Raw genomic sequence first — 13,148 nt, forward strand, 5'->3', positions numbered from 1 at the left:
AAACCTATTTAAAGCTACACAGGATGTAAATATGTAACTGACTTGAATAATTACATGAAATTCTGTTACATGCTGACACTTGTTACTGATGTTTAACAAGACATACTGTCAGAATTTATGTTGGGAAATAGCATCGTAGAGGATATGACACATCACTTTATTTCTGATAGTGTGACACACTGTACTCATTCTTCTGGATATCGGTCAACTTAGCAACTTAGATGACTCAGGATGTTGGAAATCTATTTATATACAGGGAGCCGTAAAAGTCATTATACACTTTCTTCTTCTTTTTTTTTTCATGCATTATAGTTTCAAAGTAGGGCTTTAATCCTGGTTAGGATTTCCAATTATGGTTTCAAATAATAATAAACAATGCCAATTTATTATTTGATATACAGCATTTGGTTCATGATCATAATCACATAGTAAACACAAGTGTTTGATGGAATTTATTTCAAGTGTTGTGCTTGCACAGGAATGTTAAACACTAATGCAAAAAGGAATGCTCAAAACACATCCGTATTTCTTTTCACAGTTTTACAAATGAATAGAAAAAAAGCACATTTGACAGCAGAACAAAAAAATAAAAATGTTGGCTGTATTCACTTTTTTTTAAATTTTTTTTTATAAAACATGAAAATATGCAGAGACAATCCGTGTTGAATAGTTGCATTCATTCAGTAAGTTACTCTAAATGACATCGTTAGCCAAACTTTCTGTGAGATAGTTTCACACTTAAACAAAGCATCAACGGTTACTCCCAGTAACAATGCAAATTAAAAACTAAACAAACACACAAAAACACAACAAAAATGAAAACACGCTTTTAGTGACAAACTGAGAGCAGACTTGCAGCAATTGAAGAAGAAAAAAACAAAACATTTTTTCATAGTACAAGTTAAAGGTTTTGAGGGGGACAGTTGATGATTTTTAGGTCTTGGGTAATAATTGCCTTTGGTTAACATGTAGACTTTGGCCTCCTGGATTTAGCGTGATTAATGACACGCCGAGCAAAGCTTTGTTCAGATAATCTACTAATTATTTGTTTTTGTTTTTTTAATGGATCCTGTTGTTCTTCCTCTAAGCAAGACTAGTGGGGCATTTCCAAATTCTGGAAATGATTAAAGGGTGTCAACAATATTGTATATCAAAGTATATCAACTCAGAGCCACCTGAATAAATGCATTTAACAGATAAAAAAAAAAAAGTCCTTTATTTTTCAGTGAACAATGCATATGCAGGACGGTTTACCTGGGGTCCAATTTGGATGCATATGTAAATTAGTAGAAGTCATACTTGTAAAAAATATATTTTAATTTGATAACAGGCTCCTTAACAGTGTTGTCATTTTGATGTCCATGTGCAAATGTTGACAAAACATATTTGAATGGACAGACAGTTGCGCAATGTGACAAACTCAAACATGTATTCGTACCAGTCCACAGGATAAAACTTAATTTGTACCGTATGACAACAATGAACAATCTGATTTGTTTCATTCACTTCGTCTGTTCGAGCATGAGTCTGAGGGGTGGTGGCCCCAAAGGGTCAAAAACCATACTGGCAAAATGCTCCATTGTAAAAGCAGTTAGTTTGACTTTGATCTGCGCCACAACAATTCCATATACGGTATCTGTCAGCTGATAAAACGCGTTTAGAATGTGCCTAGTTTGGCTGAATTTGAGCAGTCCCATTCAAAAGTGAGACGGACGGTGGTCTAAAAGGGTCAAAAAGGGTTTTATGTAGCAAAGCGCTCCCTTCTTACATTGGAGCTTAAGGCAACAATGTGATCATTAAAAAAGATTAATGGTGATTGATGCGCCAACAGGTTTGTTTCGCTTTGATCTTTTGCCTTGTTTACCTTCTCATAACAGATTCATAGACTCGTTTGTGTCTGTAATGAACTGAATATTGCGTGATGTGACTGTGTAGTCATTTCTCACTAAAGATAACCGTCTGTGGGTTAAGGGGTTATGGTCTGCGTTCTGCTGAGTTCTGACAAATCTTCCCCCCTCAGGAACCTGGAAGTTCCAAAATGTCCAAAAATGTTCCACGGGATATTCACAAATTCACCTATTTGCACAACCTATCCTCTATCATTTGCTGAAAAAAATTCTGTTTTAGTGCTCAGAACGAAGCCCTGTATACTATAAAAATATATATTGGAGCCATCTTGGTGCCAAAGAACTACTTTTTGTTATTGTCATCTTGTTGCATCTATAGTCAATCATGAATCGCAGAGTCATTAATGTACCTAGCATTAGCGCTACAAAAAAAAGAAGAAAAAAAAAAAAGAGAGAGAGAGCAATGATGATGACATGTCAAATCGGTAAAATTACCGAATGAACAATACTGAGCTCTCCAGAAAAAGACAAAAAAAAAAGAAGAAAAAAAAATGTACCTGGCATTTCTGTTTTTGGAATTTGGGAGTAACCTGGAATACCAGAAGCAAACCTAGGCAAGCAACGTGGAGAATTGTCACCACATAGCGGTGAGTTAAGATTCGGCCATCTTAATTCTAGGCCACCTTGCATTCCTTTTGTCTTTTGCGCTACAGAACAGAGTCTTGTGAGCTTTTGTCTGGTTGGCGTATGTTTGTCTGCAGGACCGCATGGTGCACCGTGTGGAACAACATTTTGCTCATGTCTTTGCCACCTTTCCCAAATAACTGCCCCTTTTGCAAAGTATCTATGAGGGAGGTGTTACAGCAGGCGAGGACTACTCTCACACCGATCTCCTCGAACTCCTTGAGCAGTCCCCCAAAGGCAGCCATGCCGGTGGAGTCGATGAAGGGGATGGCAGAGCAGTCCAAAACAATGGTGTGGAAGTCCAGTTCTCTTTGAACGAGTGCCACGACGGCGTCGCCGTTGTTGGCGTTCCCGTTTGTCTGCGCTTGCGTCATGGACATTTTTTTGGCCTTCTTCTCCGCCTTTTTCCGACTGGTCATCTCCAAGAACGGCGTCACCCCGACAGCTTTGTAAAGGGCTTTGAGGAAGGTGTCCTTGTTGGCGTAGTAGAGAGGAGCCTGGAAGCGGAAGACTCGCACTCGGGTCGGCGGGACGAGGTTTTGGTATTCCTCCACATCCTCATAGAGATCAGAGTCGCCGGCCCGGCCCAGGAGAGACACCTGATTTTAGACATTTGATTAGTTCCTCTCATTCAGTGCCATTGACGGCTATAGACGTCAAATATCTATTTTAATTAACTGGGCTGGCAGTGAATAAGGATTTTCAAAGTATTTTAGTGTCGCCTCAACTCTGTAGGACTCTGTAGGTTTTCAAGAATGTATGAGTCAATTTAGCGGACTGCACAGGAGATGGTTTTGCCCCGTTTAAGTCTATATACTGTAGGTACAACTACAACCAAGCCCTGTTCCAAGCCCTAATGGTTCATTGCCAAGGATACAAAACAATCTAAAAAACGCAGGACTACGGTTTTCTAGAACTAGGGTTGCCTACCAACCTAAGGGTCCCCTCTAAGTGACAAACCAATGTACCCATCATTCACCCAGGTCATTCCATTCTCAGGGCATTGAATCGAGCACTACTGGAATTTTCTAGTTATCTTAACCCTGGAGTACCCACGGGGTCAAATTTGGCCCCTATAAATTCTGCTACTCAAATAACAAAGACCTTTTTTTTTTTTTTTTTACAAATTTAACTTCAAAAGTCCAGAGTGCCACTTCTGACCCCTGCATGGGGCCATCTGGTGGATGAATATTGCACTTACATGAGCCAGAGTGGTGGTGACAAGATGGCTAAAATGCAACAAATAAAACAAAAAATTATATTGTTCAATGTAGCTGTGTATTTGATTGATTATTTTCTTAAATTCTAAATAGTTTACTGACAGTTTTTGTTATTCTGATTTTTCGAAATGATACCCCTAAATCTCAAAGGGTCAAATTTCGCCCTAATCCTAAATGAGAGAGTAAAGGGTTAAAATTGAAAAAAACATATATTTTGGGGTTCAGTGTACTTATAGCAGTCATTTAATGTATAATTCATAATTTTCCAAAGAAGAAAAGGGTTCTTGGGTTCTCCAGGGTTAAAAGATTTTGCACCCCTCATCTGATCAGGGTTCGTCTTCCCAGAGACAAAGAATGGTACAACCCAAGGTCCAGACACCGCATTCCCAGAAAGAACAAAAAAGAGATACTAAATAACCTTCTGAAATGCTTCCTGTTCTATCACCGTCACTCACCTTCGGGCTCTGGGTCTTATAGATGACGCAGATCATAGAGTAGGTGATGCCAATCAGGAGGCCCAGCTCCACGCTGATCAGAGCCGTGGCCGACATAGTAACCAGCCAAACCACGGCATCGTTACGGCTGGCTCGCCACTTTGCGGGGACGTCCTTGAACTTTCTGAGTGCGCCGCGAAGGCTAACAATGATAATACAGGCAAGGACGCACTTCTGGAGCGCGTGGAAGAAAGGTGCGAAGAAGAGCAAGACTAACAGGATGACCAAGGCGCTGATCAGACTTGATACCTGATGGAAGAGCAAAGTAACACACTCAGGAATTCTGTTACTATATTCTACAACGACTATGATGTTCTGATGACCATTTCTTAGGTTGGACTTCACCTGTGTCTGGCAGCCAGTGGAGTCCTTTACCATCGTTTTTGCCAAAGCCGCGCTAGTGGTGAAGCAATGGAAGAAGGACGGGATGATGTTACAGCAGCCGATGGCTAACATCTCTTGATTGGGACGAACCGTGTAGCCATTTTTCTTGGCAAACATCTCGGACAGCGACACGGTGAAGGCAAAGCTAGGAGATAAAATGACATTTTTCTTGATTAAAAATCAGTGAAAAATTCTTCGGCATCACTGCATTTTAATGACCCAGATGAAGAAATGCTCCCACCTAGCAATGACAGCATTAGCTTGTTTAAAAATTACCTGATGACCGCTAGAGGAACGGCGTCCAATGCTACTCTTGTCATCAGACTAAAGCTGGGCACTTGAGGAGGAATGAAGCCAGTGGGGATGTGACCTGAAACGCTGGTGCCGTAATGATGGTTGAGATTCCCAAAATGACTGGCCAGCGTGGCGCCGGCAACCACGACCAGTTCAGTTGGCAGGGGGATCTTCAAACGATCCTTGTAGCGTTCCTGGATTTCTTTCCCTGCCACTATAGAACCCCCAAAGACGATTTAATGACTGCCTTATCTCACATTTTCTCACAATACAAAGAGTTCCTTTCTTACCCAGTATCGTGATACAGATGGCACTAGTGATGAGGTCGCACACGTTGGTCTTGTGAATGTTGGCGAAGATGTTGAACCAGGTGACGGCAACAGTGCCATAGCCCTGATGGCGAGGGATCTTCAGACCCAAGAGGTATTTGGCTTGGACGGTCAGGATAGTAAACGAGGCTCCTGTGGCAAAACCGTCCAACATGGGAGCCGAAAGGTAGACGGAGACGAAGCCCAGTCGAAACACAGCCATCATGACCTATGGAAAACTTTGTCAGACCTGCTTCAAGACTGCGTTCTAGTATCACTTTCACTTCTATTCCAATCTTGATACTGTTGAGAATCTTCTGCCTAGATTTAGTCATAACTGTTTTAATTTACTTATTTCCTCAGTAGAACTTTTATTTGTTGATGTGTCTTTGTAAGTGCTGTCACAATTTCTGCTCATGTCATCATGTCTAAAGGACCTCGTCTGTTTCCACATCAATGGGACAGTGTCTGGGGTTGAACTCAATGTGTGTTGGATGATATGCTGTAAAAGTGTAAAAAGTCTTATCTGCTTCCGGCTGTCGTCATGTGTATTGAACTCAGGGCTGGGGTTTTTTCAAGATAGTATAAGAATGCTATGAGTCCGCTGAAATAGCACACTTGCGAGGAGCAGCTGTGCTTTTGTAAACCCGCTTGTGTCCAGAATATTCTGTAAAATAAATCCTTCGAAGGACCTGTTCACCGATCTCCAGTCTGTATTCAGAAAATCAACATTCTCTCAACCCGGACAACAACGAACACGCGGAAGACCAAGATAGTCTTCTAACAATACCAAACTGTTTCATCTCTCCATCCAGTTTCTGCTTATCCTGAGTTGAGTCGTGGGTGAACTGGTGCACACTCAAGCTTATGTTCTGTGATACGTGTGGTAGTGTTGTAGTCAAGACCACATCAACTGAGACCAAGACATTATCACGACTAGAGTGTATCGAGACGTATGGAAGTCGAGACTGAGACAAGACCAAGATTGACCAAGACTGACCCCCTAAAATCCCGAGTCCACCCTGTCCGAGACTAAGACAATACAGAGTAAACGTGTCTTCGATTCTGAGACAAAAGTGGTCTCAAGATCGGTCTTGGTCTTGAGACTACAACACTAATGTTTAAGGTAGGAAATGTGGAAGTTAGTTCATTACCTGGTAGATCCCTGCCAGGAACGTAAGAGCTGCAGCAATGCTAATAGCGTAGCACTCCTTCCCACACTGCACGCCCATTATTTCCACACTGTGAGTTTGACTGGCTGTGAGGTTGATGCTGAATGAACCGTTGAACTCTGGAGGACCAGATAAGTCCTCGTTGAGGTCAAATCCAGCGAGGAACACTTCTCTGTCAACCACCTGCACAATAGTAGAGGCTGTTACTGTTGCTGTTACATCAGAGGTGGCAAATCCAGGTCGAGAAAGTAAAAACCCTGCCACAGTTTGGCTTTAGCCCCAGGTGCTAGCTAGCAAGCTCCCTAGCTAGCTCTTCGGGTGCTCAGATACCTGCTAGGGAGCTAGCTAGCTAGCACAAGGGGCTAAAGCCACCTCTGTAGAGCATACAAAGAGAGAAGGTTGAATTACGAGGTGTGTCACAAAATATATATTTCAAAATCAAACTGACGTCCTTTTCTAGAGGAGTGAGTTGTTAGTTTAGGTTTGAAAAACATCTTTTGTGAGACCTAAGTAGCTGTAGCTCACCTGTCCAACCATGAGACTCATGAGGCTAAAGATGCCTACAGAAACATGTCTGGATGTCCCCATGAGGAAGTAGATGATGTTGGCGTAAAATGAGGTGTACAATCCATAGATGGGCTCGACTCCAGCTAGCAGGCAGTAGGCGATGGCCTGCGGTACCAAAATGATTCCCACGATCAAGCCGGACATGGCGTCCCCCCAAACGTACTCTCGCAGTTTGTACTTGGGCAGCCAGCGCACCACGGGGAAGAAGCCCGACAAGGTGGATCGTACTCGGGGAACAGAGCAGCTCAGACTCCGCTGCAGCTTGGACTTGATGACCGAGACTGCGGGCTGTGGATGGCGAGCCCTCCGCTCCAACAGAGATGGTGGATGAGCTGTTGAGGGTTCTTTGGGCTCCTCCATGGTCTCAGACGGGGAGAGTGTGCGGCAGATGAAGAGACGGGCCGAGGGGTTGATGACAGGGTGGTAAGCTGTGCTCCTTGGAGATCAACAAAAAGATGATCTGTCTTAATTGATTGCATTTTAAGGTTAGTCTTAGGATTGGGTTCGGTTTGAGTCAGGGTTCAGCCGTAGACGGACCGTGGTCATAGGAATTCTTTTAGAAAAAAAAAAAATAAAATAAAAAAAAAAATAAAAAAAAAAAAAAAAAATAAATATTTTTTAAAAAATAAATAAAAATAAAAATAAAAATAAAAATAAAAATAAAAATAAAAATAAAAATAAAAATAAAAATAAAAATAAAAATAAAAATAAAAATAAAAATAATAAAAAGAAAGAGCAATGATGATGACATGTCAAATCGGTAAAATTACAGAATGAACAATACTGAGCTCTCCAGAAAAAAAGAAAGAAAAAAAAGAAGAAATTCTTTTAGAATTTGGAGCTGATGTCTGGCGGAACTGGAATCGCTCCTCGGGTATGAATTCAGGGTTTGTGTTCAGGGTTTGCAGGGGCTCCCTGGTTGTGGTTAGGGTGAACTCTAATTAGGGTTAAAATAGGATAACCCGTAAATGTTCTGTCACAGAATAAATACGGTTCAATGTGACAAATTATATATGATAAACATCAACCAGGGAATCTTTGTGTGACCTACGGACAAAATAAGGACGAAAAGCTGGAAAAAGTCAGAGTACTATCAGGTAGTACAACGGTCACGCTGCCTTGTCAGCTCAGATTGAAACATAATTTATGGACACATATATATTTCTCTTCATATCTAAGACTTTAGTGACCCTGAGGAACGACTGACTTGCTGTTTTGTCGATATTTGCAGTCTTTGTAACCTTTTGTCAGTTGTTGGATGGTTGCCAGAACTTGGCTTATCTTTTCAAATGTTGGCCTGTTAACAGTGATTAATTAGTTGGAACTAAATCCCGGTAAAACAATTGCACTTCAAAATGTTGATTGTATTACATAATTTTACAAAGGGTCAAACTTTCCTTTGAAGTTGATCACACTTAATGAATCCTAATCAGTCCGTTCAATTGTACCCGAGATTATTTTTGCAATGATACCTCTTTATTTCAGTGGATAAGATCAGCAAACTTGGAGCAGTTAAGCCTTAAAAATTGTATTCACTGACTGCAGCCATGCGTTGTTTGTCTCATGGTTTCCATTTGGTTGGTTTGAGGAGCAGATAATGAAACCACGCGTCCCAGTAGCTGTAAAACATTATCGCCCTCATCACAACAGAGCTATGCGGTGTCTTTTAGAGCTCTCAAGGGCCGATATGCCACTGAGGTAGTCAGTAATAAACTATTATCGTGTCTATATTTCTCAGTTGGGGTTAACACATTATTGGCGACTTGAAAACCGTGCGAAAAAAGCTTCTTTTTTCTTTTACTTTTTTTTTTCAATTAAAGTCCGAAATAAAAGCAACGCTGTGAGCTCTCTTGACTTAGGACACAAGTTATGTAACTATTTCGCTTTGTGATCTGACACAAGCAAGGATGAAAACTTTTCCCACACAGTCCGAAGACTCGAGTCTATCAATAAATTAGTTTGCAGCTAAACTTGGGCTGTCTTGCTTATTGTTAAAAGCACCTGATAAATGGTTGCGCATGGGAGGCGATACACTGATGATCTTTTGTAAGCAGCGGGAAGATTGATCACCACGTCACAGACTAAAGCAATGGGCGAACTCAAATCAATATGTCCTGCTTTTCATCATGTGGTATAAAGAACGCGTGTAGCGCTAAGACCTTTGTGGCCAGTGCTTAACTTACACGAGGTTGACACTTTTTTTCCCGCTGGAATAATTACCGCTTTTCTCCAAAATCGAACAAATGAACAGCACAAATGAATAATTTTAAGTGTTATATAGGCACTACGAAACATTTCCGTAATTCGAAACGGGATGCAGTCTTTTGGGTAAAAAATGTGTTATCACTTTATATGCAAATATGTTGCAATCAATTTGCTTCAATAATAACACGTTCATAAAGTGTCAATAAATAATTAGTAAGCAGCAATACAGTAACAATGTACATGGAAATATGTTTCGGTCAGCTATGCTGCTTCTTACAGCTGAACACGGGCTTACTTTTATTTACTTGATGCATATTTATAATGATACTTTATAACATGTTAATAACACATTTATAAACCATTAATAACATGCAAATAATGCGGCACAGCAAAAGTCCATTAAATGACTCCTTCACACTTAATACTCACCTGGAGAAGTCGAACCGCAACACAAAGTCTGACGTGACGTTCTAAGTCGGATGCGTTTACTGAGTGATCACAATTGCGCTAGATAGAGAACTAAGAGCAGCCCTTTGAGTAAACATTTTTTACTGGCTTGGCCGCTTTTAGTAGGTGGGGCTTGTCCTCATTTGTATTACATTTTTACAGGATGTTTACTGAGTCAATTTTTGACTGAACTGCAGTGTTTATCTGGCAGCCTGTCAGCTCACGCCGACACATTGATTGCATGCAAGTTAACGTGTTTGACCTTCAGTGCAACCAGTCTGCAGGTTCACAAACGAATCAAATGTCATCAAGAATACACTTCGCAATTAAAGGTATCAGTCACATATTTAATTTAATTTAATTGTTCCACTCCAACCGTTTTTAGTGTAGGGCTAGTAATCGGTTATTATTATTATTATTATTATTATTATTATTATTATTATTAATTATTGACAAAAAAGAAAGAAAAAAAAAAGAGACAAAAATGCTAATACTAGCGTGAAATGATTATCATTATGAATCACAATGACAAGATTTAATGACAAAATCTGACTTTTAAGCGGAGCAATTTCTGTTTATCGGTTGTTGTTGCCTTATCTCAAACACTCACGCTCACACTCCCGAATATATTATATGTTCCAAAGAAAGGTCTGTTTGTCAGCGTTTGAGCGAATCATGTCACCGCATTCCTCGTATGAGTCTTGGTTAAGATATTCGTCATGTGTACTCATCAACCATAACGTTCCCTAATCTAATAATAATAATAATAATAATAATAATGATAATAATAATAATAATATTAATAACAATAAGAATAATAATGATAATAATGATAATATTAATAACAATAATAATAATAACAATAATAATAATAATAATAATAATGATAACAATGATAATAATGATAATAATAATAATATTAATAACAATAATAATAATAATAATAATAATAATAATAATAATAATAATAATAATAATAATAATAATAATAATAATAATATATAATCCTGTCATGGGAATGTGTTACAGCTTGAGGTGATGAGATGATATGATGATGTCAGAGGAGGAGATGTTCCATCTCAAATGCATATGAATGACACACAAATAGATTATTAGATAGCAACGTTTCTCTGGAAAGTCACCAATGGACTTCTGCGACATCTCCTCCCACAAAAAAAACAACAACCACAAGATGTTCCATTCATCTCATCACATTGTTTGAACCATACGGCTCTTTCAATCCTTCCGCCAGCACCATCAGCTGACATGATGTTGAGAAGTGTCAACAGAGAAGGAAGACTCACCCCGAGAGGAGCTTGGATGGCACGAGGAGGACATTCTGTCTCCTCCCGTGCCGTCATTCCATCCAACATCTTTTCATCTCATTCAAGCTGCTTCCTGCTTCCGATTGCAAAGCATGATGGGAGACGTCTAAAAACCCACCCCCCCTGCCTCGTTCCCATATGCCGTCTGGAGCAGAGCGAGAGGGGGAGGGGAGAGAAAGGAGGAGGGAATGTGGCGGATGATGGTTGCCATGGTGACGCCTGCTCAGGACACTCCATTGCTACATTTGTTGATGTCTTTGAATACATTGTTTAAACATAATAATAATAAAATAATATAAATTTTGATAATTAATCATATTTAAAGGCTTAGTTTAAACAGTTGGGTCAAAAATAACCCAAATTTGGTCCAAAAGGAACCGACCTGGATTTTTGGGTTATGTATTTAACCCAAAAAGTTGGGTCAACTGAAAATGTACAAAACAAATCAATTTCTTGGGCTGTTGTACAAAACAACCCATTTTTGGGTAAAACAACCTTTTAAATCGTTTAAAATGAATAACCCAAAAAGTTTTTTTTATCTAATTTGGACTCACAAAATGTCGACACAACATATATATAACTCAAGCAATTTTTTTTGTCTGTTATTTTTTGTAAAAAACAATTATTAGGTTAGGTAACTATTGGGTTGTTTTGCGTTATTAATTTCAGCTAAATATGGGGGTTAAATGTAAAACGCAAAAAGTTCTATACCACTTATCGTCATCAGGGTTAGAGGTGAGCTGGATCAGACTTTGAATGAGCAACGAGGTACATCCTGGACGAAAACCACACTCTCCAGTTGGGTCAGAAATTACCCAATTTGGGCCCAAAAAAATCCACTACTTGGGCTAATTTAACCCAACTTTCTGGCTTGCTTTTCACACACAAAAAAAGGGTCATTTTGTACAACAGAACCCAGAAAGTTGGATAAAATTGACCCCAGCAGTGGCTATGTCCCCCCTTGACCCAAAATTGGGTTCTTTTTGGACCCAACTGTTATTAGAGTGAACCATTCATATCGAATGACAATTTTGAATCGTCACTGAACCTTGATAATCTCACACTCAACATTGGGTCAAAAAGGACTGACCCAACTTTTTGGATCATTCTTTTAACCCAAAAAGTTGGGTTAAAAGAGTCAGCGACAAAACAACCCAATTTTGTGGGTTGTGCTATACAAAACATAACAATTTTGGGCATTGATTTGTGTTTTTATTCATTGAACTCCTTTTTGACCCAGTTTGGGTTATTTTTGACTCAAATGTTTTTAGAATGGATACATTTTTTGACAGGTTGTACCAAAAAATTATATACTTGAAATTTGGGCAATACTATGATAAAAAAAATACTTTAAATTTGCTTGCATAAAAATTCAGTTTTGCACTTACGCCTTTACTGTCATACAGTACGTCATAAACAGAATTATACATACTGTAATGGAAAAAAAATCATCTTGAAACTAGGTTTAACGGGATTCAGGTATGAGACGAGCTTATTCCAACTATGTTCGCCATTTTTTTAAGGATCACTCTGCAATCCCACAGTTTTGCCACAATGACCCTAAAATTTCCATCAGTTAACCTCCTCAACTCTTACAACACCCAAACACTATCTTCTACTTATTAACAGCCTCGGTGGAGAGAAGCACATTCGTGATTCAGCATTAAGTGTGACAAAGGTAAAGTCATACTCACGAAGAAAATGGCTGTCATCTGATGTGTGTGTTGGGCTCCCTTTCATCATCTTGAAGCAGAAGGTCAAAAAGGCATTCTTCTGAGTTAGCAGAAAGAATCCACAATGCATATGGGGAAAACACATAGGCTATTTGCTGCTTTATTTTTATTTGGGTCAACTTTTTCTCTGTTGGTCACTGAAAAATTTACATATTTGCCGATTTTGTGCTCAGGCCAAAGCAATAAAAGGAAAAATAAATAAGTTGCTTTGCTGCCATCTTATGGAATCTTGGTGTCAATGAACTTCAGGTTGCTTTAAATATTTTTTACATAAATAATTATGACTAACATCCATTTTTCCCCCCAGGCAGTGTTTTAAGAATTTGAGCAACCTTTTCTCCAAATACATCTGAGCCATTTTGTTCAGATCGGAAAGAAAAGGAAAACTCCCCAGCAAAACTTAAGAGGCTTTATGGTGAACTGAGTTTTCTCACACACAAAAAAAGGAGAGCGATGATGATGACATGT

General features: G+C 39.4%; 1 protein-coding gene across 2 annotated transcripts; it reads right to left on the reverse strand.

Annotated features, from left to right (window-relative positions):
- Positions 1 to 439: 439 nt before the first annotated feature.
- On the reverse strand, positions 440 to 11,054 carry slc26a1 (solute carrier family 26 member 1). 2 transcript variants are annotated; one of them, XM_077542563.1, is made up of 8 exons: positions 10,927 to 11,054; positions 6,929 to 7,406; positions 6,386 to 6,586; positions 5,214 to 5,460; positions 4,906 to 5,137; positions 4,591 to 4,774; positions 4,207 to 4,494; positions 440 to 3,130 (listed from the first exon to the last, which is right to left on the reverse strand). In XM_077542563.1, exons 2-8 carry the CDS (start codon positions 7,328 to 7,330, stop codon positions 2,555 to 2,557), a joined length of 2,130 nt encoding a protein of 709 aa, XP_077398689.1. In that variant the 5' UTR covers positions 7,331 to 7,406; positions 10,927 to 11,054; the 3' UTR covers positions 440 to 2,554. The 2 variants fall into 2 exon arrangements, with proteins under 2 accessions (XP_077398689.1, XP_077398690.1); XM_077542564.1 differs by having other exon boundaries at positions 6,929 to 7,403; positions 10,927 to 10,975.
- Positions 11,055 to 13,148: the final 2,094 nt, after the last annotated feature.

The sequence above is a fragment of the Vanacampus margaritifer genome, chromosome 14 (assembly GCF_051991255.1).
Source record: "Vanacampus margaritifer isolate UIUO_Vmar chromosome 14, RoL_Vmar_1.0, whole genome shotgun sequence".
Classification (NCBI taxonomy): Eukaryota; Metazoa; Chordata; class Actinopteri; order Syngnathiformes; family Syngnathidae; genus Vanacampus; species Vanacampus margaritifer.

Excerpts from the sequence above, each read along its gene's own strand:
- slc26a1 (XM_077542563.1), bottom strand. The coding sequence starts at position 7,330 with ATGGAGGAGCCCAAAGAACCCTCAACAGCTCATCCACCATCTCTGTTG. Across the intron at positions 6,587-6,928 it reads TGAGTCTCATGGTTGGACAG|GTGGTTGACAGAGAAGTGTT; the intron begins GTGAGCTACAGC and ends ACTATTGTGCAG. Across the intron at positions 3,131-4,206 it reads ATAAGACCCAGAGCCCGAAG|GTGTCTCTCCTGGGCCGGGC; the intron begins GTGAGTGACGGT and ends GTCTAAAATCAG.